The sequence below is a fragment of the Lampetra fluviatilis genome, chromosome 46 (genome assembly GCF_964198595.1).
Source record: "Lampetra fluviatilis chromosome 46, kcLamFluv1.1, whole genome shotgun sequence".
Lineage (NCBI taxonomy): Eukaryota > Metazoa > Chordata > Hyperoartia > Petromyzontiformes > Petromyzontidae > Lampetra > Lampetra fluviatilis.
The window spans coordinates 829704-857425 of NC_136320.1; the positions used below are offsets into that span (position 1 = coordinate 829704).

The following is a 27722-nucleotide window of genomic DNA, read 5'->3' on the forward strand; positions in this document are numbered from 1 at the left end:
AGCGGAGCGGCACGGAGAGAGGCGCAGAGGACGCAGCTCAGCCATTCACTCATTCATTCACTCATTCACCCATTCATTCACTCATTCATTCCGTTGTTTGTTCTACAGCAGCAGCAGCATTATACCCATCGACAACAGCAAACATCGTCGTGGTCGACACTCCCACCACCGTCACTGGTGTTTGCAGGCAAGCGTTCGGGGCGAATCGCATTGTGCTTCTAAACATTCTGATGAGGTTGTGTGTGTGGGGGGCTGCGAGAGAGAGAGACGGGGATGATGCGGTTATACATTATTTTATAAAATACATGACCACGATATAATGAGTGTTAATGTTGGTGGTGGTGGTGGTGATGGATGACCACTGTTGTAATTGTAATCCAGAGGAATTGTTGTCGTGTGAATTTCTCGCTGCCGTTTCTCGCTGAAGTGGGGTTCCAAGGAAGGAGGAGAGGGGGGGCTGGGGGGGATGTTTGGTTTAAATGTTGCGCCCTGGAACACCCCGCAGAGTGTGGTGAATTATATTTTAAAATATCACCACCACCACCACCATCATCTTGCGTTGTTTAAATAATCGGTCGTGGTGGTTTGATGTGTAAGGAGGGCAATTAAAAACAAAGATCTTATGCCGAGATGAATATATTTGCAAAACGGAGAACAGTCGTGAATTGACTTTGTTCATACTGTACATTATTTTAGCTTCCATCGTTGATTGTTGTCATCATCATCATCATCACCAGTCTTCTGTGGTTGGCTGCAAGCTGCGCCTTGTTGCAATGTTATAGTTAAACCTCGGCCTGGGATATAACTTCGGCAAAGAGAATCGAGCCAATTCGTTGTTCTATCCAACATCAACACCGCCATCATCATCTTGTATTGTTTCTGCTAATCCGTCTGAGCGATATTAAATCGGATGTCTTTCCTAAAAAAAGAAAATCTTCTGCTAAGATATCCGTGCACGCGAGAATAGTTTATTCCGCTATGCTCACAACATCGCCATCCGAGCCGTCCTTCGGCTACGGGACGACCGTCCCGGGCCCTGCACTTTGGGGAGGGGGGGGGGCACACGGTTGGTGGTTTGCTCCGAGCCCCGGACCCCCCCCCCCCGCTATGGACCATCATCATCACCACCACCACCATCATCACCATCACTACCACCACCACCAACCACCATCCTCTGCATTGCTGGTATCGTTGCTCACGATTCTGTGTAAACGCGGTGGTCGGGTTTCAATGAGTGTGTGGGGGTGGCAGTGCAGGTGGTGTGTGACACGCGTGCCTCGGCGCGAAGAAAAACCTGGGGATCGATTCTCGAGTTTGAATGTTCACCACACCACCTCCCCACCTCGCCCTGCTCTGCGTGGGATTTCCTCCTTCCATAGCTACATAAAACAACAACAACATACAATGTGACACTGGTGTTGGCCAAGCATCCTCAATGTAGCAGGACCCTCCTGAAAAAGAGTATTGAGACAGCCTGTGGCTTTCCTGGGTAAATAACATGTACTATCTCTGAATGATAATTTACTTTTCGATTTAAAGCTTTCGTGACTGCAGGGATTCATCTTCTTGGTTCTTTCGGTAAAGTCACGTAGAATGTAAATAATAAAATAATAAAACATAATAAAATAATTCTCACGACGTTTCGGCCACAACGCAAGCAGCCGTCCTCAGGTGGAGAACAGGTCTCGGGAAGACAGTCTGACAGAGCCTGGGGTGTGTCATTCAGACTCTGTCTTCTCGACAGACCTGTTCTCCACCTGAGGACGGCTGCTTGCGTTGTGGCCGAAACGTCGTGAGAATTATTTTATTATGTTTCATTTTTATTATTTTATTATTTCCATTCTACGTGACTTTACCGAAAGAACCAAGAAGATGATAATTTACTGTTATAAGTGATTTATAACACTGGTCAACACACTCTTTCTGGCATCAGGTATTCCAAGGGATTTAAGGTAATTTTGGGGTTGCCGATTCCAAATCTGGCATCAGTTTTTATCCATCACATCAGGTTTTTGAGATCAAATATTGCATTTTCAATAAAAACTGCAGAAGAAAAATATTCAATAAATGTGGATATCTACATAAAATGATATTATAAACACACTATTCTAAAAATACAGCACCATATTTTAACACTAAAGCAGTCACCGACTCGCAACAACTTGCAATCATAAGTGACAGAGTTAATTTCGGGTAAAATCAATGAAAATGGGGTATGCCGATAGCATAAAAATGATGTGATAGAGCAAATCTGAGATCAGATTTTTTTGTTGACCAGTGTTATTCATCTTGGGTTGATGTTCGGTGGGGAGAGGCTATATTGACACTTACATTGAATACAACACCACCATCATCCTCTTCATTAACTCTATCGATTCTGCTGATTAGGTTAAGTGCTGTGGGCTTCGCGGGGTACATATTTGACGTCGGTGTTTTACACCCTCGGTTGAGATAGGTGGACGAGCGAGTCTTCGGTGTCATTAAGTTATTGTGCAAATGCATCATCATTATCACCACCACCAACAACAACCACCATTCGCCACTAAGTGGTGGTAACGTCACCGCGGCGCTTGTGCCAGGCTAGGTGCACGTTGAGGCCACGTGAAGTGTCGAACGCCCGCTGGCAGGAGGTCACGGGGCAGACCAAGCAGGTGCCACGAATCGACTGACTGAGATGACTGGGCCCATGCACCACCCTTGCCCCCTACTGTGTCACCACCATCACAGTCTCTTGAATTCCGATGGTGGTCATGATTATTATTTGAGCTAAGTGGCCAGTGAAATGAGATGCATGTGTGTGTGTGTGATTAGTATCTTGTGCCGAAAGATGTATGCGAGATGATTGGTGTTAATGTTACCGTGGTGATACAATGAATGTGAAAGTGTCATCCGTGTAATCATCCTCGTGGTGCTTTGCTGAGATTTGTTTTCGGCAATTGTTGTTGGGGTCGTGAGTGGCGGCGAGGCACGCGCAGCGCGCACAGAAGTGCCGTGTGTTGTAACCTCGCGCTAATTTGTGTGTGTCCGCGCAAGAGAGCAATTTATTAAACTAAATTCGAAGCTTTCGTGACTGCAGGAATTTTTCTTTGGTTCTTTCGGTAAAGTCACGTAGAAATACATTAAATAATAATAGAATACGACTTTTCGATTGGAACACAAGCAACCATCATCAGGTACAAATGAATGAGAAAACAAACATGGTAAACTTGGAAATATAATGCAATACTACACAGAGTCGGCCAACACCACAGTCAATACCCCACCTGGTTGATTACGTTATTCCAAAGATTGCTCTGTGTCGATGTTTTGTGTCTCTGTCTCAAATTTAGCAATCTTTGGAAGAACGTTAATCAACCAGGTGCGGTTGTTGACTGTTATGTTAGTCGACTCTGTGTTGTATTACATTGTATTTAAAAGTTTACTAGGTTTGTTTTCTCATTCATTTGTACCCGATGATGGTTGCTTGTGTTGCGATCGAAACGTCGTAATCTATTATTATTTATTTTAGTTTATTTCTACGTGACTTTACCGAGAGAACCAAATAAGGAATTATTCACTTTAGTTACGGTTAATACATCATCATCACCATCGTCATGAGCAAAGACAAAGACCCCCCCCCCACCCCCGTATAGCCTTAACAGACTGTAGGGGCAAGTGCTGTTAGCGAGCAGCACCTATGAAGGCCGAAACGGTACACGAGGGGGTGGGTGGCCAGCACCATGCCCGGCCTCTACCATCATCAGAATCACGGCCACAGTCATCATGATATACTGTTCATCATCGTGACCGATCACCATCATCATCACCACCACCCCCCCCTAGTAATCCTCTCGTTGCGGCTGCTGCCGAGAGCCGAGGTAGCAACGTGGGCGATAGTCGCAATGTGGAGCGTCAATGCCGGCTTCTATTCAATTTCCTATTCACCGCGCCTAATGCACGCACCCTTGCATAACGCACACAATGCGTGCTCTATTCATGCACGACCCACTGCCCAATACATGCTGTGCCACACGATAATACATGTTTACATAATACACACACGTAATGTAGTGTACAATAACACGGTTATGCACACGCACACACTGCGACAACAACACATTGACAGCGCATTGTGTGTGTCGCTCACTAAACCCGAGTTCGATTCCCGCTCACGGCCAACGCCAAGTGACGATTATCTGAACCGATCCTGGGCCACCCTTAGGTCGACTCTGCCTCAAACGAGTACCCGGTGCGGTGCTTAAAAACATCGCCACTGGGGAGACAAAGGCGGCCGGGCGTGGTACTGTCCACCCACCCCGCCCCCCCTCGTGTGCCGTGGCGGCCTTCATAGGTGTCACTCGCTAACGGTACTTGCCCCCAAAAGTCTGAGCCTACACGCGGGACCTTTGTCTTTGGTTTAAAGCAGGAGCTTCACGTTGACCTTTAACCTCCTGCACATTGCTGCTGCCATCTCGCGCAAAGGTAGACGGCGGTCAATTATATTCCCCCATTCGTGAACGCGTTGAATTGTGTTGTTGTTGTTGTTGTTATGCTTGTGCCCCACCACTGCCAACGCAGTAACGAGTAGCAGCAGTCGCCGTCACCAGATAGATTTTTTTATTTACACGCTTTCATTTAACTCTGTTTGTCTCTTGTTGTCATATCCTCAAATTGTGTAACTCAATTTTAACCCACTTCCCAATGTGGTATCGACTGCGAACTTGGTATACTTACGTCATACTGATGACAATACTAAATTCTATCATTAAAAATACAAATTTGTAAACAATCTTTTTTATATGTTATGTTTCGGCTTGGGTCTAATTGTCCACGCTCAACTGACGTTGGCTGTAATTGGCCACGGCCCCTTACGTTATGGCAAGCCTCGGGGTCACTTCCTGGAGCCGTGGAGTTCTGCCATTACTCGTACGGTACATTTCCTTAAAGCGTGTTTAAAAAAAAAAGTATTTTTAAATATTACTTATTTTAAATTAAATATCCGTGTGTGTGTGTCTTTGAGTGCAGGCCTCTGCGATAGAGATTGAGAGAGTTGTGGTTGAGAGAGAGGAGTTGTTGTTGTAGAGAGAGTTGGTGGTTGAGCGAGAGTTGTTGTAGAGAGCGAGTTAAGAGAGGAGGTGGAGGTGGCGAGGTCGCGACCCCGTTGGCCAAGATGAACCCGGCCGTCTCGCCCCCCGTGCTCATCACGGACGCGGCGGGAGGGCGATCATTCATCCGCGGACAACTACTCGGCAAGGTGGGTCCATAGCATCACCACCCTCCCCCACCCCACCCCCCCCTACAGCATCCCTACAGCGTCTCAATAGCAGCATCTCGCCTGTGTTCATATCTGGTTCGTAGCGTGTCCGTATCGGCATCTCGCGTGTACAGGACGGCTGGTCCGTAGCTTCTCCGTAGCATGCTATGGAGACGCTATGGAGACGCTATGCACCAGGTATTTCCGCGAGATGCTGTAAACTCCCAACTCCTCTAGCCCTGTTGCAAACCGCGAGCTCTGACTGACCCCTGACCCCTAAACCCTCGAACCTTGTCCCCTAGCCCCAATTCTTCTCGCCCCAATTCGTCTAAGCCCAACCTTGTCACATATTCACTTTAAGATGTTTTTTTTCTTGTTTTTGTTTGTTGCGGTTGCACCCGATTCAAGGGCCGAATGGCTCACAGGGCTACACCTAATACATTAACTTGAACTTGCTCCATCCCCTAGCCGGCGCACCCAAACCGAACCCCGGAAGCCCTGATCCCCTACGGGGGGGGGGGGCTTTGGGGTCAAAGGGCAGAGCTGGCACTGCCAAGGTCTGGGTTCGCCGCGAGTGATTGTTGAGAAGGGTCTCAAGTGCAGCGAGTTGGTGGTCTCAGGTCCGTTACCAGCGACTGGCACAGACTCGCGGAGAGACCCCGAGGCTTCTACGGAGTGTTCTTTAGCGCGCTGCGCTACGAACGCGGCAACCCGAGTTCCATTCCCGCTTGCAACAAACATCGGGCGACGAATATCCCAAGCGGTCCTGTTGACTGGGCCTCTTTGATGCGGTTTGTGGACATCGGCACCGGGGAGGCAAAGGCGGCCTGCCGTGGGTTTTGACCACCCCACCCCCTCGTCGTGCTTTGCCGGGCCCTTCCCAGGTTACTCCTCGCTAGCGGCACCTTGCCCCAGCAGCCTGTTGAGTCTACCCAGGGGGTCTTTGTCTTTGTCTGTGTGTGGTGTTGCGGTTAGTGGTTAGTAAGGGGAGCGGTGGTGTAGCGGTTAGCGCGCTGCGCTACGAACCTGGCGAACCAGGTTGGATTCCCGCTCTCTGTGAACACCGGTGACGATTATCTGAACCGTCCTGGGCCTCCCCTAGGTCGACTCGGCCTCAAATGAGTATCTGGTGCGATGTGTAAACATCGGCACTGCGGAGACAAAGGCGGCCGTGGGTGGTGCTGGCCACCCCCCACCCTCTCGTGCCTTCGTAGGCGCTCGCAAACAGCACTTGCTCCAACAGTCTGTTAAGGCTACACGGGGGGGGGGATCCTTTGTCTTTGTGTGTACGCAGGGCGGCTTTGCGCGGTGCTACGAGGCCACGGACATGGCCACGCAGAAGGTTTACGCCATCAAGGTCATCCCACACTCGCGCATCGCCAAGCCCTACCAGCGCGAAAAGGTGCAGTGAGCGTCGTCGTCGTCATAGTCGTCGTCATAGTCGTCATTGTCATCGCCACTGGTCATCATTGGTGTAATGATCATCGCCATCGTTATATTTGTAATCGATGTATTCATCATCGTCACCATTATTGTGTTCGTAATTATCATCACCACCATATATTAGTAATCGTTGCATTCGTGAGCATCGCCTCCGTTGTGTATTCATCGTTACCATTGCATTCTTGATGGTCCCAACACCTTTTGTGTTCATGAGCATTGATGATCATCGGTAGCAGGGCGAGAGGTTTATTTCGCGCGTGGAGCCGATTGAGCCAAGACGATTCTCTGTCGAGGGCGACTCGCCCTGTGGACAACGAATCCCGTCTGTGTCTCTTGGACCAGCAGGCATGGCGATCGAGAGCAGTTGCAGGGGCTGCGCCTTCACCGCTTTTGCTCGGAGCTGACGGTCGGCTGTCGGGGCCTCCATGCGCCATGAAGCGTGGGGCCTGCGATAAATAAATAAATAAATACACCGTCCACCACTCCCCCCTAAAAACTCTACTCGTTAAAACATTTCCCGCTTCCCCAATGTGCTTTGGGCAAGCGGTTTAGGAGAGGGCTCTCCATCTTACTCGCACGATCTAGCTTGGTTATAGTTACTCCTTAGCAGAGGTCGCAATCGGGTACCCGGTACCCGATACCCGGCTACCCGTACCCAGCCGGGTACGGGTAGACCGTGAGTCACTAGTGAGTAACCGTTTGTCACTCATTTCCCAACGTCTTGTCTCTTCTCACAATTCAAGTTCCTAGAATCAAACCCACCCGTGCCTGCAACATGGCTTCATTCCAGAGGTCGCAATCGGGTACCTGATATCCTACCCGATACCCGGCTGGGTACGGGTAGCCCGATAATCGGGTAGGGTACGGGTACCCATTTGCGACCCTGGTGCGGCCGGGTACGGGTAAGGTATCAAAACCCGTTTGCGACCTCTACTCCTTAGACGGGGACGGGGACGGGGGGTTACACTGGACAATTATGTAGCCCTTGTTAATGACATTTTAAGGACCAGGGGCCGATTACAGATGCACTGGAAAACCACGCAGAGCCACGCCGAAAATAAATCCCCACCCCCACCGTTTCCTTGCCTCCGCCGTCTCCTGCCCCCCCTCCCCCCGTCTCCTGCCCCCCCCTTCTCTCCCAAACCCCTCGCCCTCCCTCGCCCGTTTCCGCATCGCCTGTTGAATTACATTATTACATTCCCTCCCCGCTCCCCCCCCCCATGCTATAAACTCCTGCGATGCTGCCCCCCCCACCCCCGCCCATCGTTGTGGCAACCGGTTTGGCGGCGACTGTCCACGGAGAAATCCCGGAACCGCGCGCACGACGAGTGAATGCGAATTCGGGAAGGGAAGGAAGGACGGGGGGAGGGGTGGGGGGGATGGAATGTGGATGGCTGGTCCCCCTCCCCCCCCGAACCCTCCAGCGGGGTCGGGCGCATGGCGGAGCCGAGCGCACCCCAGAGCGCGGCTTCCGCGCTGCTCTGGGGTGCGAGGCGCGTCGGATGGGGGTTGTGGAGGGGGGTGTGGGTCGGGCAGTGGTGGGCGGCGGGGGGGGGGGCATGTGAATGAAATGAATGAGTGGGCGGAAATGAATGAGTGAATGCAATTAATTTGGGGGAACAAAACATGCCAGTTACTACCACACACGTTTAGAATTTGAGTGCAACTCCATCATGGGTGGGTGGGTGGGTGAGCGGGTGGGTGGGTGAATGAGTGAGTGGGTGCATTAGTAGGTGAGGTGAGTGGGTGAGTGAGTGTATGCGTGAGTGGGTGGGTGAATGAGTGTATGCGTGAGTGGGTGAATGAGTGTATGCGTGAGTGGGTGGGTGACTAACTGACTGACTAATTGGTGGTCCAGGTGGAGCGCGAGGTGGAGCTGCACGGGACGCTGCGTCACCCCCACGTCGTCCGCTTCTACTACCACTTCCAGGACGCGGAGAACGTCTACCTCCTGCTGGAGCACTGCAGCCGGCGGGTGAGCCGCACTGCCGCAAACCAGCACCAAACCTGCCATAACCAGCACCAAACCTGCCATAACCAGCACCAAACCTGCCATAACCAGCACCAAACCTGCCATAACTAGCACCAAACCTGCCATAACTAGCACCAAACCTGCCATAACCAGCACCAAACCTGCCATAACCAGCACCAAACCTGCCATAACCAGCACCAAACCTGCCATAACCAGCACCAAACCTGCCATAACCAGCACCAAACCTGCCATAACCAGCACCAAACCTGCCATAACCAGCACCAAACCTGCCATAACCAGCACCAAACCTGCCATAACCAGCACCAAACCTGCCATAACCAGCACCAAACCTGCCATAACCAGCACCAAACCTGCCATAACCAGCACCAAACCTGCCATAACCAGCACCAAACCTGCCATAACCAGCACCAAACCTGCCATAACCAGCACCAAACCTGCCATAACCAGCACCAAACCTGCCATAACCAGCACCAAACCTGCCATAACCAGCACCAAACCTGCCATAACCAGCACCAAACCTGCCATAACCAGCACCAAACCTGCCATAACCAGCACCAAACCTGCCATAACCAGCACCAAACCTGCCATAACCAGCACCAAACCTGCCATAACTAGCACCAAACCTGCCATAACTAGCACCAAACCTGCCATAACTAGCACCAAACCTGCCATAACCAGCACCAAACCTGCCATAACCAGCACCAAACCTGCCATAACCAGCACCAAACCTGCCATAACCAGCACCAAACCTGCCATAACCAGCACCAAACCTGCCATAACCAGCACCAAACCTGCCATAACTAGCACCAAACCTGCCATAACTAGCACAAAATCTGCCATAACCAGCACCAAACCTGCCATAACTAGCACCAAACCTGCCATAACCAGCACCAAATCTGCCATAACCAGCACCAAATCTGCCATAACAAGCACCAAACCTGCCATAACGAGCACCAAACTCACCGTTACTGGCACCAAACCCACCGTGACCGGCACCAAACCCGGTGCATGCAGGGCCTCCGCCGTGTCGATCCCCGTGGCGCTGATCCCCAGGTGGTTCCCAGCTACGAGCAAGCGCCACTCCCGACCCCCCTAAAGCCTCCCTCGACCCCCTTGCCAGGAGCCCCCAGGATTCCCCACAATCCTACAAATGGGGTGCGGTGGCAGGAGGGGGGAGGGGGAGGGGGGAGGGGGAGGGGGGAGCGAGGGAGGGAGGGGAGCCGGTGGTGATGTTGAAAGGGTGGGGTGCAGTGTGGGTATTTGGGGGGGGGGGGGGGGGGGTGGTGTGAGGGAGAGAGGGAGGGGGGGGGGGGGTGGGAGGGGGGTCGGGGGGGGGGGCGGGGAAGGGAACGGGGGAGGGGGGGGGAAGCTGCCGACACTGGTCTCTGACAAAGACCCCCCCCCCCCCCCATAGCCTCAACAGGCTGTTGGGGCAAGTGCTGTTCGCCAGTTAGGGGGTGGGTGGACCAGCGCCACGCCCGACCGCCTTTGTCTCCCCAGTGGCGATGTTTACACGCCGCACCGGGTAGTCGTATCGCGCTGTGGGATGCAATTTGCATGAATTGCACTCTATTGAATCAAATAATTATTTGAGGCCGAGTCGACCTAGGGGAGGCCCAGGACCGGTTCAGCTAATCGTCGTCGTCGGTAGCCGTGAGCAGGATTCGATCTTGGGTCGCCGGGTTCGTAGCGGCGCTCCCGCCTGGTCTCCCGTCACCGGCGTGAGAACAAACCCCCAAACAACGGCGGCCATGATCCATCAAGTGCCAGTGCGCAGTAGGCCCCGGAGCCCGTGGCGGGAGTGGGTGAATGTCGGTAGCCCCCCCCCCCCCGACCACCGCCAAGGGGCCGCTTTTCGGTGCGGTTGTAGTGTATGGGGTGGCAAGAACGGACGAGTGATTTGTTGACCTCCTCCTCCTCTATTTTGCACTCCCCTCGTGTTTTTGCGTTGTTGTTGTTGTTGTTGTGACGTTTTGAACCCGTGCCCCTACTAGACATCTGTGGGGGCAAAAGCTTTACAGCTCCATCGGATCGCTCCGGTATAAAAAGATTCTGATTCTGACTCGTAAAAATTCGCGGTTCGAATCTGGCGGGCCACCCCGGTTATTACTCTCGTGCATATTGACCGTAGAGAGAGAGAATTAAACAACCCCCACTTCTTCGACTTTTAGCGCTTAAATGCAGAGTTGAGCAGCAGTTCAGCCCCTCCCCCCATATCCTCTCCTGCGATCGCGACCACCCCCGCGGATCACGCAGAGCGACCGCGTGAGAGAAACCCCCCTTGGATCGTCGTGGCCGGTTCTCTCTCCTGGGGCGATTCCGCTGATAAGCGACGCGACTTCGCGCCGAGGTTTCGGCTCTTTGTCGCGTCGTCTCTACGGGAGATGTCGCCGTTGGTACGGAGGGACGCTCTGATTGGTACGAAGGGACGCTCTGATTGGTACGGAGGGACGCTCTGATTGGTACGGAGGGACGCTCTGATTGGTACGGAGGGACGCTCTGATTGGTACGGAGGGACGCTCTGATTGGTACGGAGGGACGCTCTGATTGGTACGGAGGGACGCTCTGATTGGTACGGAGGGACGCTCTGTTTGGTACGGAGGGACGCTCTGTTTGGTACGGAGGGACGCTCTGTTTGGTACGGAGGGACGCTCTGTTTGGTACGGAGGGACGCTCTGTTTGGTACGGAGGGACGCTCTGTTTGGTACGGAGGGACGCTCTGATTGGTACGGAGGGACGCTCTGATTGGTACGGAGGGACGCTCTGATTGGTACGGAGGGACGCTCTGATTGGTACGGAGGGACGCTCTGATTGGTACGGAGGGACGCTCGCACCGTGTCGGTGACCAAACGTCCGTCGTGGAATCCCTGCGTCCTCGTGATTTAAATCCCCTCCCGGCGCTCCCATCCCTCCCCCGGCGCAGTCGCTGGCCCACCTGATCAAGGCGCGGAAGTTCCTCACCGAGCCCGAGGTGCGCTACTTCCTGCAGCAGATCGTGGCGGGGCTCAAGTACCTCCATGCATGCGGAATCGTGCACCGTGACATCAAGCTGGGTACCCGGCCACTCGCACCACCCACTCACACGACTCGCCACCCACCCACCCACTCTCACCACCCACCCACTCTCACCACCCACCCACTCTCACCACCCACTCACTCACACCACCCACTCACTCACACCACCCACTCACTCACACCACCCACTCACTCACCCCACCCACCCACTCACACGACCCACCCACTCTCACCACCCACCCACTCACACCACCCACCCACTCACACCACCCACCTACTCTCACCACCCACTCACTCTCACCACCCACTCACTCTCACCACCCACTCACTCTCACCACCCACTCACTCTCACCACCCACTCACTCACACCACCCACTCACTCACACCACCCACCCACTCTCACCACCCACCCACTCCCACCACACATTCCAACCCACCCTCTCCACCCACTCAGCACCCAGCCACTCTCACCACCCACTCCACACACAAAAAAACAAAGATCCCCCGTATAGCCTTCACAGATTGTTAGGGCAAGTGCTGTTAGCGAGCACCTATGAAGGCCGGAACGGTACACGAGGGGGTGGGTGGCCGGCAACCACGCTCGGCCGCCTTTGTCTCCCCAGTAGCGATGTTCACTGCACACCGCACCAGGTACTCATTTGAGGCTGAGTCGACCTGGAGGAGGCCCAGGACCGGTACAGATAATCGTCACCGGTGTTGGCAGTGAGCGGGAGCACGGTTATTCGCGTGTGTACATATGGGGAGCGATGGCGCAACGGTTAGCACACTGCGCTACGAGCCCGCCCCGTGGCCTGGACGTGTCCGAACACGCACCGGTGTGGACCGTGCGACCGCTGTTTGTCTCGGCAGGGAATTTCTTCATCACGGAGCGAATGCAGCTCAAGATCGGAGACTTTGGCCTCGCGATCAGGCTCGGCGAGGGAGTGGAACAGAAGAGGTGCCAGACACCCCCCCCCCCCCCACTTCACTCGCGCCCCGTCCCCGATCACGTGTCTGTGTGGCTCTATGGGTCTCTGTGGGTCTCTGTGGGTCTCTGTGGGTCTCTGTGGGTCTCTGTGGGTCTCTGTGGGTCTCTATGGGTCTCTATGGGTCTCTATGGGTCTCTATGGATCTATGTATATCGATGGGTCTCTATGAATATCGATGGGTCTCTATGGGTCTCTATAGGTCTCGATGGGTCTCTATGAATATCGATGGGTCTCTATGGGTCTCTATAGGTCTCGATGGGTCTCTATGAATATCGATGGGTCTCTATGGGTCTCTATGAATATCGATGGGTCTCTATGGGTCTCTATGAATATCGATGGTTTCCATGGTGTTGGGTGGCCTGGCCATATTCGTCTCGGTGGTAGCAGTGGTGGCGTTGACAGCGACGAGATGTTGACTACCTCGCCTGGTGTATAGGAGGTCGTGATCCCGACCCTGGATGCCTGCTGTTTATTTTTGTAGTTTGTATGGATTTTTCTCCGGGTCCTCCGGTTTTTCCCTCCCACATTTTAGAATCAACATCACCACGCGTTTAAGAGTTTATTTGGCTGCTGTTATAAATTTCCACACGATGATGAGGAGCCACTTCCTTGAGCTATCATTTGTGATGGCCTGGTCACTTGTGAAAGAAGAGCTACATCGCTCGGGGTGGGCCTCACGTGGTAAAATAAAAAGTTTAGTTTTTGACAGTTCATCGTCCACATGCGGTTTCCACCGGTGTCTGCGAGGTGCAAAAGCGTTTTGTGGCCGCCACGTCTCGGACCCTCGTCGCGCCACGCGGCCTCCTGCGCACCTACGTCGTCGTTGTCGTCATCAACATCGCCATCATCGTTGTTGTCGTCGTTAGTATCGTTATCGTTGTCGTCGTCATCTTTGTCATCGTCGTCAGCAACATCGTCGTCAGCAACATCGTCGTCGTCATCGTTGTCTTCATCGTCGTCTGTTGCAGGACGATCTGCGGGACTCCCAACTACCTCGCTCCGGAGGTTCTCGACAAGCAGGGCCACGGGCGCGAGGCCGACGTGTGGGCGTTTGGCTGCATTGTGTACGGCACGCACGTGACGCGCACACACGTGACGTATGCGCATATGGCACATGCATGCAAGTGACGTACGCGCACGTGGCACGCGCACGTGGCACGCGCACGTGGCACGCGCACGTGGCACGCGCACGTGGCACGCGCACGTGGCACGCGCACGTGGCACGCGCACGTGGCACGCGCACGTGGCACGCGCACGTGGCACGCGCACGTGGCACGCGCACGTGGCACGCGCACGTGGCACGCGCACGTGGCACGCGCACGTGGCACGCGCACGTGGCACGCGCACGTGGCACGCGCACGTGGCACGCGCACTAGGGGTCGGCACGGTTTGAACCGACTCAAACTGGTTTCAAATTGAGCAATCCAAACCAAACCAGCGACGACTGAACCAAACCAAACCAAAACCAAACCAAACTAAGCTAAACCAAACCTCTTAAGTTGGCTTGAACCAAACTAGTTTGAGCCGGTTCCACCCTGTCCGAGCCAAACCGAGTCGGTTTTCGTAGCCCCAAACCAAACCGAACCAGTTCAAACAGAGCCAAACCAAACCGATTTGGTTCGGTTCAAACCGCGGTTTGGTGGTTTGAGCCAAACCGTGCCGACCCCTAACGCGCACGACGAACGCCGTGAGCGGAACCCTCAGCCCTAGCCCTGCTTGCCCCCCCCACCAACCCGAGCCAGATTCGGATGTCGCAGCCAGTCGAAAAACCAGGCCCGTACTGTGCTGGCTCGGCTCGGATGTGCCAGGTGGGGCTGGGGAGTTGTGGCTTGAAAGTGGTATTAGGCCCTCGGTTTGGGGAACATATTTTTCCCATCCTCGCCGTAAATGTGCGCAATCGTCTGTTATAGCGATAGGTCGATTGACATTTACGGTCCGTGTTCTCTGATTGGCTGGGTTTAAAGCGGTGGTTGCAAGTCTCGGGCAGCGAGTCCTCTTCAGGCAGTGTCGAGTCTCTGCGGTCAATGGTGGCCAAGTGGTGGTGCCGTCCAAATCCCAGCTTAGCCTCGCTTAACACCTCGACAAACATTCGCTCGTGACTTGAATCTTGAACTCCAACGGTTGACCCTTTGCGACCCGCCCACCCCCGCCGCCTCGCCCCACTCTCCGCGGCGAGCGGCCGCGCTCGCGAGGAATTCTGACGGCGGCCGTGCCTCGAATTCCGCGTCCACCACAACCCCGGCGATGAAAAAATGAATCCGGTCAAACCCTCGCCCCCCCCCCCCAACTCTAATGCCCCCACCCCAATACCCACATTGTGCCCCCCCCCGTTGCCCCGCTCCCACAGCTACACAATGCTGGTGGGGCGCCTCCCGTTCCACGCGGGCGAGCTGCGCGACATGTACCGGTACATCCGCGAGGCGCGCTACCCGCTGCCCGCGACGCTGGGCCACTCGGCGCGCTCGCTGATCGCGGCGCTGCTGCGGCTGGCGCCCGGCGAGAGGCTGGACCTCGACGGCGCCCTGCAGCACCCCTTCTTTACACAGGTGGTGACGGGTACCCCGCTCCCTCCACCCACCCACCACTACCCGCCCACCCACCACCACCACCCACCCACCCACCCACCACCACCCCTTCATTACACAGGTGGTGACGGGTACCCCGCTCCCTCCACCCACCACCACTACCCGCCCACCACCCACCACCCACCCCTTCTTTACACAGGTGGCGACGGGTCCCCCGCTCCCTCCACCCACCCACCCACCACCACCCACCACTGCCCCTAAAGCCTTCAACGGACTGTTCGGGGGCACGTGCTGATGTCGAGCACCCAAACGAGTTCCGGCACTGCGAACGATGGACAGGGAGGGGGGTGGGGGGGGGTGGTCGGCAACCACGCCCGGCCGCCTTTGTCTCTCCAGCGATGATATTTCGCACACGGCAGCCCGGGTGCTGGTGTAAGGCGGAGTGGACTACAGGGTAACGGTGAAGATGTGTTCGGGATGCGTTACGTGGGGGGTGGGGTGGTGGGGGGGGGGGGGGGCAAAGATCCCCCGGGTAGCCTTGACAAGCTTTTGGGGCAAGTGCCGCTGGCGAGGGTAGCACTTGACGAAGGCCGGCACGGCACACGAGGTGGTCGGGTGGCCACCACCACCACGCCCGGCCCCCCCCCAGTGCCGATGTTTGACACGCGCCGTGCCAGGCGTGGAATCGACCTCGGGGGGGGGGGGGGGGGGGGGGATGCCCAGGATGACTCTGGTGCTGGTTGCCGCGGGCGACCCGAGGTCCGATTCCCGCCGGGTTCGTGGAGTAGCGCAGCGCCAAACCGCCGCTCCCCGCCAGTGGGCGCACGCACGGGGGAGACGCCGCGGCCTGGTTGCTCGCTAGCGCCTCGTCAGTAGCGCCTCGTCAGTAGCGCCGCTAACAGCGGCTCTCCACGTGCCTCACCCGGTGGGGGGGGGAATTGCCTTTTCTCACCGAGGCTGCAGAGAGGGGTGGTCCTGTTTCATCACGCGGGGGTCTCCCCTGCCAAGGGGCGGTGGTGGTTTAGAGGGGGGAGTGCCGCCGTCAAACCAAACGCGCCCCCCCCCCCGTGCCCAGGACATCCCGTGCCAGATCCGGTGACTGCTGCGGATTTTCATAACCCAGGTCGCCTCCCCCCCCCCTGTTCACCCACGCTTCGCTTCACGCTTCTGTCCTTTTGTGGTCAACCTCGCAGCAGTGGTGGCCTTGCTGCAAGCTGCCCGCTGCTGCAAGCTGCCCGCTGCTGCAAGCTGCACGCTGCTGCAAGCTGCACGCTGCTGCAGGCTGCACGCTGCTGCAAGCTGCACGCTGCTGCAAGCTGCTGCAAGCTGCTGCAAGCTGCTGCAAGCTGCTGCAAGCTGCACGCTGCTGCAAGCTGCTGCAAGCTGCACGCTGCTGCAAGCTGCTGCAAGCTGCACGCTGCTGCAAGCTGCTGCAAGCTGCACGCTGCTGCAAGCTGCACGCTGCTGCAAGCTGCACGCTGCTGCAAGCTGCTGCAAGCTGCACGCTGCTGCAAGCTGCACGCTGCTGCAAGCTGCACGCTGCTGCAAGCTGCACGCTGCTGCAAGCTGCTGCAAGCTGCACGCTGCTGCAAGCTGCACGCTGCTGCAAGCTGCACGCTGCTGCAAGCTGCACGCTGCTGCAAGCTGCACGCTGCTGCAAGCTGCACGCTGCTGCAAGCTGCACGCTGCTGCAAGCTGCTGCAAGCTGCACGCTGCTGCAAGCTGCTGCAAGCTGCACGCTGCTGCAAGCTGCACGCTGCTGCAAGCTGCACGCTGCTGCAAGCTGCACGCTGCTGCAAGCTGCACGCTGCTGCAAGCTGCACGCTGCTGCAAGCTGCACGCTGCTGCAAGCTGCACGCTGCTGCAAGCTGCTGCAAGCTGCACGCTGCTGCAAGCTGCTGCAAGCTGCTGCAAGCTGCACGCTGCTGCAAGCTGCTGCAAGCTGCACGCTGCTGCAAGCTGCTGCAAGCTGCACGCTGCTGCAAGCTGCTGCAAGCTGCACGCTGCTGCAAGCTGCTGCAAGCTGCACGCTGCTGCAAGCTGCTGCAAGCTGCACGCTGCTGCAAGCTGCTGCAAGCTGCACGCTGCTGCAAGCTGCTGCAAGCTGCACGCTGCTGCAAGCTGCTGCAAGCTGCACGCTGCTGCAAGCTGCTGCAAGCTGCACGCTGCTGCAAGCTGCTGCAGCGGGGGAGTTGGTGGATCGCCGCGCACTGCTGGGTTGGTGGGGGGCATGCGAGCAGGAGCCACAACTCCCGGCTCGCCAGCAGAATGCGTCGCAGGGTGAAGAAAATCCCGTGGAACTCCACCACCTCGTTCCCTCCTCCACTTTCCTCCCGCTCGTTGGCGTTCGCTAATCGGTCTGAAACTTTGTTTTTTAAAGAGCTACCCTGCCCACGTGGTGACCGTTCCCGCGCTTTCTTCTCTTCCTACCCCCCCTCTCCCCCCCAAAGGGCTTCACGCCGGAGCGACTGTCCAGCAGCTGCTGCTACTGCTCCCCCGACTTCCCGCAGGAGCTGAGCCCCACGCGGGCGCTGCTGGTGCGGGCGCGGGACCTCATCTTCGGCAGCGGCGGCAGCGGCCGGCGAGACAAAGCGAGCCGCGACGCGGCACCCGCCGGTCGGTGTCACCGCAGAGTGGGGGAGGGGGGGGGTGGCTGGAGGGGGGGGGTTGGGATGAGGTTGGGGGGGGTGGAGGGGGCGCTGGATGAAGTGGGGGGATGGGGCGTGGTGTGCGATGGTTGTGGAGGGTTATAGGTGGTGATGTGTCTTGCAGTGGCATAGTTTTTTTGGGGGGGGGGGGGGTGTGTGCAAGAGCCCATAATTTGGTGGGGGGGCGGTTTGTATAACAAGAGAAGCAGTGCTCCAGCCACTGCTGGATGATCGGAGGCCTGGCGTGTTCGTGGTGGGGGGGAGATGTGGGGCGACGTGTGGGCCGGGCCGTGTGAGATGGCGACGCTTTTGCGGTGGGATGGGGCCGGGGGGAGAGGGTGGGGGAAGAGGCCTTTATCCAGCAGTGGGTAGATAACGGCCGTTATCGATGCGCGGTGTTGTTGCCCCCGAGACGTGAGCTCGTGGTCACGCCAGCCCCCATCCGTTGTGTTGCCCCCCCCCGCCGCCGTGCAGACGGAAAGCCGGACGAGTCGCTGTCCGAGGAGCTGGCGAGGAGAACTGCGCTGCTGCTGCGTGTCAAGGAGGTGAGTGTGGGGTGAGCGGTGGGTGACGACCCCACGCCGCCGGTTAGCTGGGGGGGGGGGGGGCGGGAGAGCGAGGAATGGTGGTGTGGGTAGGCCTTGGCAAGGTAAGGTGAACGTTAAAAGGTAAAAACGAGCGTACCTTTAGCCTACCTTTTACCTTACCCCTTGGCATGTCGACGCCTTTACCCTTTACCTTTACCCTTTTACCCGGTAAAAAGGGTAAATTACCTTACCTTGCCGAGGCCTAGGTGTGGGTGAGCGAAGGAGGGGGGGGGTGGATGGCCGAGGTGAGAATGGGGCTGGGTTGGTGAGTAACGCAAGGCGGGGTGAGCGGGTTAGGCGAGTGGATGAGTAGGTCCGCTTAAAAAGAACCATGCCCTATGTGACCTTTTTGCCAGTATCCGAAATGATGAATAATAAGAATAGGTTTTACCCTTTCTAGCTGTGAAACAGCTGTGTTAAGATGTTCAAACACCAAACTGAAACCTTTTACGAGGAATCATGTCTGCATTAACCACAATACTTGCGGTCAGAATGCAAACCAAAATCATGCTCTGACAATATATGCATTGTCCTTGAAACTGATTGGTCCACACCAGAGACAGCTTTCTTTTTAAGCATTGTGGTTAATGCAGACATGATTCCTTGTAAAAGGTTTCAGTTTGTTGTTTTTACATCTTAGCACAGCTGTTTTGTTGCCAGACAAAAGGGGAAAACCTATTCTCTAGTTTTGGTACTGGCAAAGGAGGTCCCATGATATAAACGCATGCGTATGTTTCATCAATACAAGAACCATTTTAAAGCATTCATTAACTTGGGTTTCCGCGCTTAATTTGACTGCTGGAAATCACAACTCTGATGAGCGAAACGTCGAGTTTGACTCGCACCGGCGGCGAACGTGATCGTCACGTGGCCACGTGCGCGCGGGTGGTCTGGTGGTGGTGGTCTGGTGGTGGTGGTGTGGTGGTGGTGGTGGGGTGGTGGTCTGGTGGTGGGGTGGTGGTCTGGTGGTCTGGTGGTCTGGTGGTGGTCTGGTGGTCTGGTGGTGGTCTGGTGGTCTGGTGGTGGTCTGGTGCTGCCCCCTGCTGTGGGCAGCCCGGATCGTCGCGCTGGAAGAAGGGGATTGATCTCAGCGGGAGCTCCGTGACCTCCGCTTTTAGGTGGGGGCCGAGGGGGGGGCCGGGCTCCCCCCCCCCCCCCCCCCCCGATCTTTCTGAGATTTTTCACCCCTTTTCCTCGTCCCGAGACAGTTTGCAAGATGCAGGGGGGGGGGGGGGGGGGGGTTGTGGGGTCTTCCCATTCACCGCTGGGAATCTCGGAGCGAGTGACTCGGCGTGAATTTTAATCCGATTTAGTAAACAAAATAATTATTTTGTTTATTTTATTTAGCGCCCCCGTGTTTTTAAAAGACGACGTCACTCCCCGCAGAGAACCCGGAGCGGCACAACCGCCCGCACTCTGCGATAGCCGGTGCCAACGCTGTGCCGTGCGCCCTCCAGCCGCGCAAGCCCGTTGCTCCCGATGCCGCTCGGAATCGATTCCGTTTCCGACGACGTAGAACCGTTTGTAATTGGAGCGGAAACGGAAGGGGAAGGTGACGGACGTGCGTGCCCGCACATCGTCGGAACGCGAGGAAGGGTTCACCGATCGTCGGCGTCTTTCGTGACGTCGATTTTTAGACCTCTGCGATGGACGGCGTCGGAGCGGTTTAATTAGCGTGGTTCTAATTGGCGCGGTTCTAATTGGTGCGGTTACTATTCCCGCCCTCCACCGCCCACCGCCCCCGTGGTTAGGACGACACCGGGAGCAAGAAACCTCCGCTGTCGCCGGTCCCCACGTGGCTGCAGTGGAAGTGCCGCGCCCAACGCCGCGACTCCTGGGTGCGCGATGCCCCGGGCTTGCCACAGCAATCCGGCACGACCACCACCGCCGCCACCTCGCCACGGTCCGGCACCGTCGCCGCCACGACAACAATATACTCCCCAACCGCCGCCTCTCCACCACGCGGCGGTGCCACCACCGCTGCCACCACCACGTCGCCCTGGGCAAGCTCGAGCCAAGCGAGCCTCATCACGCCGACGACGCCGCTAACGCCGCTCCCTGGCGCCGTGAGAATTCTGAGCGCGGCCACGCCGCCCCCCTTCACGGACTCCATAGGTGAGGGGGCTGGGGTCGGGGGTTGGGGGCTGGGGGTGGGGTTTGGAGGACTGGGGGCGGGGGGGTGCGGTGTTTAAACACCGTCACTCGGGAGACAAAGGCGGCCGGGTGTGGTGCTGGTCACCCACCCCCTCGTGTGCCGTGCAGGCCTTCATAGGTGATGCTCGCTAACAGCACTTGCCCCTACAGTTTGGCAAGGCTACATGGGGTGGTCTTCATCTTTGCACACTGGGTGGAAACGTTGGTGCTGAAAAAACTGCGTTACAAACCCGGTGACACGAGTTCAATTCCCAGCCGGTGCTTCTTGTAAAATATATATTTCTATATATATATAATGTATACACACGAATAAATAAAAATACGCGCGTATTTCTATATAAATATATATTCACGCATGCATTTAAAATATTGTAATATTTACGTGGTCGTGCATTTTACATTCCCAGATTTCATGGGAAATGACACTCTGCTGAGCATCACCGACACCTTCCTGGAGCTGCTCAACCAGTGCCTGGAGTCCACACAGATGGGTACGTGCGCCCCCCGGGGTCCGTGCACCCACTGGCGGGATTGCTCGTGCCGAAAACAATCGCCGAGTTTGCCCGTCGCGCTTGCGCCCTGTGGTTGCTCATTTTGCTTGTCCACTGCTGGTGCTCGCGGTCGCTCGTCGCGGTCCGATGGCGTCGCTCACCGCGCTTGCTCCGTCGCGGTTGTTCAGCGCCGCGCTGGGAGGAGGTGGCGGCACCCGCGTCACCGCCGGGCGCCGAGTCCCCGCCGCTGCTCTGGGCGGTCAAGTGGATCGACTACTCCAACAAGTACGGCTTCGGATACCAGCTGTCGGACCGCAGCGTCGCCGTCCTCTTCAACGACGCCACGCACCTCCGCCAGCTGCACGACCGCCGGTGCAGCACCTCCACCACCTACAGTATCACCTCCACCAGCACCACCTCCACCACCACCAGCTACAGCACCTCCACCACCTACAGAACCACCACCACCAGCAGCAGCACCACCTCCTCCACCTACAGAACCACCACCAGCAGTTAGAGCACCACCACCACCAGCTACAGCACCACCACCAGCAGCTACAGCACCAGCAGCAGCAGCTACAGCACCACCACCACCAGCAGCTACAGCACCACCTCCTCCACCACCTACAGCTACAGTACCACCTCCACCACCAGCAGCAGCACCACCTATACCACCAGCAGCTACAGCACCACCACCACCTACGGCACCTACAGCACCACCACCACCACCTACAGCAGCTACAGCACCACCAACCACCTACAGCACCACCACCACCTACAGCACCTACAGCACCACCACCAGCAGCTACAGCACCACGACCTCCACCATTATACTTTGATTAAATTTGCGACCTTTGCTCACGTGACCCCCATGGCCTCGGCGTGACCCCCATGGCCTCGGCGTGACCCCGTGGCCTGCGCGTGACCCCGTGGCCTGCGCGTGACCCCGTGGCCTGCGCGTGACCCCGTGGCCTGCGCGTGACCCCGTGGCCTGCGCGTGACCCCGTGGCCTGCGCGTGACCCCGTGGCCTGCGCGTGACCCCGTGGCCTGCGCGTGACCCCGTGGCCTGCGCGTGACCCCGTGGCCTGCGCGTGACCCCGTGGCCTGCGCGTGACCCCGTGGCCTGCGCGTGACCCCGTGGCCTGCGCGTGACCCCGTGGCCTGCGCGTGACCCCGTGGCCTGCGCGTGACCCCGTGGCCTGCGCGTGACCCCGTGGCCTGCGCGTGACCCCGTGGCCTGCGCGTGACCCCGTGGCCTGCGCGTGACCCCGTGGCCTGCGCGTGACCCCGTGGCCTGCGCGTGACCCCGTGGCCTGCGCGTGACCCGTGGCCTGCGCGTGACCCGTGGCCTGCGCGTGACCCCCGTGGCCTGCGCGTGACCCCCGTGGCCTGCGCGTGACCCCCGTGGCCTGCGCGTGACCCCCGTGGCCTGCGCGTGACCCCCGTGGCCTGCGCGTGACCCCCGTGGCCTGCGCGTGACCCCCGTGGCCTGCGCGTGACCCCCGTGGCCTGCGCGTGACCCCCGTGGCCTCGGCGTGACCCCCGTGGCCTCGGCGTGACCCCCGTGCTCTGCGCGTGACCCCCGTGGCCTCGGCGTAACCCCCGTGCTCTGCGCATGACCCCCGTGACCCCGTGCTTGCAGGACGATCCACGCGTGCGTGCGGGGGCGGCTCGGCGTGCTGCTGGAGCCCCCTGGGCCGGAGGTCGCGGCGCCGCTGCCGACGCACGCCAGCGTCCTGCGCTACCTCGCACGCTACATGCAGGACAACCTGGTGGAGGTGTGTGAGTGTGTGTGTGTGTCCACCCCTGTGGGGAGCGGTAGTGTAGCGGTTAGCGCTACGCTGCGCTATGAACCCGGCGACACGGGTTCGATTCCCGCTCACGGCCAACACCAGTGACGATTATCTGATCCGGTCCTGGGCCTCCCCTAGGTCGACTCGGCCTCAAATGAGTACCTGGTGCGGTGTGTAAACATCGCCACTAGGGAGACAAAGGCGGTCGGACGTGGTGCTGGCCACCCACCCCTTCGTGTACCGTTCCAGCCTTCATAGGTGCTCGCTAACAGCACTTGCCCCTACAGTCTGTGAAGGCTATATGGGGGATCTTTGTCCACCCCTGTGTGCGTCCACCCGTCGCGGTTGTTCAGTGTCGTCTACCCCTGTGTGTGCGTGCATGTGTGTCTACCCCTGTGTACGCGTACCCGTGTGTGCGTGCATGTGTGTCTACCTCTGTGTGCGCGTACCCGTGTGTGTGTGTGTGTCTGCGTGCTGTGGGGAGTGGTAGGGCAACGGTTAGCGTGTTGCGCTACAAACCCGGCGAGTTTGATTCCCGCTTACGGCCAACACCAGTGACGATTATTTCAATCGGTCCTGGGCCCTCCCCTAGGTCGACTCGGCCTCAAATGAGTACCTGGTGCGGTGTGTAGTAAACATCGCCACTGGGAAGACAAAGGCGGCCGAGCGTGGTGCTGGCCACCTTCGTGTGCACACAGTGCCGGCTTTTACAGGCGCCACTCGCTGCTCACAGCACTGTCCCCCGACGGTCCATCTGAGGCTGTCTCCGCTGTCCAGGGTGCTGACCTCCCGTCTGACCCGAGGGAGCTTTCGGACGGCCCGGAGCCCGTGCTGCTCAAGTGGAAGAAGACCGACTCTGCCATCCTGCTGTTGTTCAGTCACCATGTCCTGCAGGTGGGAGGGTGACCCCCCCCCTCCCCCCGAACCCTCACACCTGCCCAGCAAGGTGGCAGTACAGCAAGTCGGTTGGCAGGGTCGTCTGGAGTAGCCGATGATTGATTGCAGGGTTTTCTTTCGAGCACCAAGCTAAGACGAAACTATTTATTTTACCAGGCAGGGTTCCACTGAGCCATGTAGCTCTCTTTCGGAAGTGACCTGGCCACACATGGATAGCTTGACGATGACGCGGCTTATCACGTGGACATTTACAGCAGACGAAATATTCTAAACGCCACGTTTCTAAATCTGCACTCGAGGTGCCCGGAGGTACCCGGAGGTGCCCGGAGGTGCTCTCCGGTTGCCCTGCGTGAAACGTGGAGGAGCTCCGTGCTGGATTATCCTCGTAGCAAAAGTATCGATTGCTAGGGGCCCCACACTTTCACAGGCCCCGCGCGAAATGCTTTCAAGATATCAATTCTTGTTCGGTGATTCTGCACTTGCTCTATTACTATAGTACTATATCGCCTTCAACTCTTATGAACGACTGGGTGTTTAAGGTTAGCGATTTGTCATATTATCTGGCTGTGTAGCAAATGAAAAATACAATTCCTTTACTATGCAAGTAAAAAAATTGTGTTTTTTAATATTAGTTTTTAAGAGCCACTTTATAACACATGCTACAGCCCCCCCCCCCAACCTAAACTAACTCGCTATTCCTACGAAGGTTTACAACAACCAGTACAGTATTCACGATTCATAATTGGTTTCCTTCCGGTTTGGGTGTGCCGTGCATTAATGCTAGATTTTCTTTCTGAAATGTATAAGAATCTTTTTTATCGGGGCAAAGTGCGGGCCCCGATTTTTACATCACGTTGTGATGCACACGCATTGTCAACAAGCCAAAACCCGGTTATGAAAAGCAGGGGGGGGCGGGGGGGAAGATGGGGATCAGACTCGCTGCCCCCTAAACCATCTGGGGTACCAACCAAAAGGCGAGACGGTGAGACATTTAAAAATAAGTAATATTTAAAGAAACCTTTTTAAAAGCACGCTTTAATGAAATGTACGAGTAATGGAAGAACTCCACGACTTCAGGAAGTGGCCCCGAAGCTTGCCACAACGTAAGGGACCGTGGCCAATTACAGCCAACGTCAGTTTACAGTGGACAATTAGACCCAAGCCGAATACATAACATATAATTAAAGAATGTTTAAAAATATATATTTTTTATGATGGAATATAAAATGGTCATCAGTATGACATAAGTATACCAAGTTTGCAGTCGATACCACATCGGGAAGTGGGTTTAAAACTGAGTTACAACATTTGAGGATACAACGACAACAAGAACAACAACAACAGAGCGAGTTCGATGAGAGCGAGTAAAACATGACAACCCTCCACCGCCACCCGGCGACCAGAGACGATTTGTGTCACGTGAGGAGCGACTGGAGGTGGTGGGTGTGGGTGCAATGGTCCTAACTTTATATTACATGCAACTGGACATCTGTGGGGGGGGAAAGAGCTTTATTGCTCTTCGGATTCCTCGGGTATAAATACATATTCTGATTTTCTATAACAGAGTTTTTTTTGGGTTAGAGCGATAAATATATAAATATGTCGTTAAAACTCGCCACCACCCTACAACTAGAACATGCCAATTCGTGACGCACGTTCTGTTTACGTGACAACCCTTACTAGTTGGCTGTGTCGGGTGGTGGCGGGTTTTAACGACACTTTGATATATTTACGCAATCTATCCCAAAAAAAAAACCCTCTTATGGATGATATTGGTCGCGAAAGCCTACGTGCTAAGCATTCTGATTTTCTGCGTGCATCTTTTTGTGCCCTTCTCCCACCCTCACTCCCCCTCCCCCACCCCCCTCCCCTACGACAGGTGAACTTCTTCAGCGACCACACGAAGGTGATGCTGAGCCGGCACGCGGGCGGCCGGTGGCTCCTGACGTTCGTGAGCGAGGAGCGCGCCGTGACGACGCGCCCCCTCGACTCCCTGCACGCGCACGGAGTCTCTCCCGCGCTGCGCAACCGCCTGCAGGTTGCGCGCAAGCTCCTGCGGTAGCCACTTCGCCCGCCCGTCTGCCTCGTGTCCTTGAGCGCGTCTCGAGGCCCGAGGCTGGCTCGCTCGCCCGATTTGATTAATCGGTGGTCACGGATTCCTCGATTCGTTTTGGAGAACGGTGTTCAATTTCGTCGTCGGTCCATTCGGCCACCATCGTTCAGCGACTGATGAAGTCGTTATTGATACGTTCATCGGCGGGTTCATTAATTTGTTTTTGTGCCCATATTCGATTTGGTCGATTTGCCAAGTTGATTATTTATCAGTCGATTAATCGTTTGTTTACTTGTTGTCGTCACGACGCTCCAGTAGCCGACTCCAGATTGACGGCTGTCGGCCATCTCGTTGCCCAATTGATACGTTCCGCGACCGATTCAGTCCATTGCATTTTTTTCGTTGATTTTAAATTTAGCGATCCATTCGTTCAGCGCCTTCATTGAGTGACTCGTCAATGTATCCGCTCACTGACTGATTCGTTCGTTCCCTGCGCTCGTAGCGACGCGTAGATTTAAAAAAATCGTTTCTTCCGCTCGCCCGCCTATGACCGTTAACCCTGAGATTCGTTTTGTTTACGAATTATTCAAAGTGATATGTAAACGAGGGCCAGTCCCCTCGGTGGATGGGGGCGAAGGGGGTGTGCAAGCCGCGTGGTCTGTACCTCCAGCGGAGCACCATCTACTAAACGCTAGCATAGCAAGTAGGTTGGTAAACTAACTCCGCTTGTGGAGCTTTTCAGTGCAATCCCTGCACCCCCCCTCTCCCAGAAATGCCCAGCTTCCCTCCCACACTTTTTAAAAATAACACTAAAATAAATAACTTGCCCAAACATCATCCCCCGTGGCGGGGTGGGGGACATCCTCTTGCAAAGGAGTCTTGAGACTCCCGAAAGGTCTCTCCCTTGCGTAGACACTATTTACAGTAGTTGGAGTTAACTTAAAAGCCAAAACAAAAGCATTATTGTCAACAGTCTTTGTTATCATGTGCGGTATTAGATTATCCGGGCCAGTTTTGTTACAATTATTAAACTACACCGCAGGATTGCGGGACGGGGTGGTGGTGGTGGTGGCTTGGGGGGAGGCCTTAATCTAGCAGTGGATTGGCCATGGTTATCGATGTTGCTCATTTGAAAACTAATGCGAGAATTAATTTGAATAATAACTAGCAACCTAAACCCACAAATCAATTGGAAGTGTGGCCGTCCCTCGCTCCAGCCAAGTCAGCCAGCCAGCCAAACTTGTAAATAAAATAGTTGTAAAGTCTGCAGCCATTTTATAGTTTCCTGTGATGGCAAAGGCCTGTTGTAGGCCGTGTTCTCACAATGCATTGCGTGTTGTGCGTGTTGTGCGAGGGGTGGGGGTGGGAGTCTGCAGCCGTGCGGATGACTGTTGAAGTTGAATCTAATCGATTCGTAGACTTGGGCTACTCACGTTGACAATGCTTTAATCGGAGTTGTTTTAAACTTTGATTTAGAGAGGACGGCCTCCTTTTGTGGCCTAGTCACGGCAAAGTCTGTTTGTTATTCCAAACCTAGGGCCAACGCCAATTATTTCACGCAGTAGCCATCAAGTTGAACGCAAAATAGTCTGGGAGGTCGTGTAGGTAACCATTTTCAAGATGTTGCACTTTGTTAAATGTCCTTTGGGTCTAAACGGGTCTTTTTTACACTTGATGACGAAGAACCCTGTTACTGAAGTAGTTGTAGGCCTCGGGTGAAGCCTGTGTTGGAGGTGGAGGGGGGGGAGAGTCTCCTCTGACTGCGGGGGCGCGGGGGGCTCTCCTTAGGGGGGTTGCCACCTGTCCCTGGTTTTCCCGGATCGTCCTCTTGTCGAGGTGATGATCACACTGCTGCCCTCTTTTTTTTTTTTGCATCTGGTGACTCTTCCCAGGACATTTA

The 27722-nt window shown here is 56.0% G+C and overlaps 1 protein-coding gene across 2 annotated transcripts; it reads left to right on the forward strand.

The window, feature by feature from the left end:
• LOC144947632 (serine/threonine-protein kinase PLK3-like) lies at positions 1-27539 on the forward strand. 2 transcript variants are annotated; one of them, XM_078876849.1, is made up of 16 exons: positions 1-187; positions 5005-5233; positions 6528-6635; positions 8535-8651; positions 11593-11722; positions 12555-12642; positions 13642-13737; positions 15021-15219; positions 17649-17814; positions 18321-18391; positions 20185-20548; positions 20995-21078; positions 21267-21450; positions 22722-22857; positions 23650-23766; positions 25649-27539. In XM_078876849.1, exons 2-16 carry the CDS (start codon positions 5150-5152, stop codon positions 25829-25831), a joined length of 2127 nt encoding a protein of 708 aa, XP_078732975.1. In that variant the 5' UTR covers positions 1-187; positions 5005-5149; the 3' UTR covers positions 25832-27539. The 2 variants fall into 2 exon arrangements, with proteins under 2 accessions (XP_078732975.1, XP_078732976.1); XM_078876850.1 differs by lacking the exon at positions 13642-13737.
• The last annotated feature ends 183 nt before the right edge of the window (positions 27540-27722 follow it).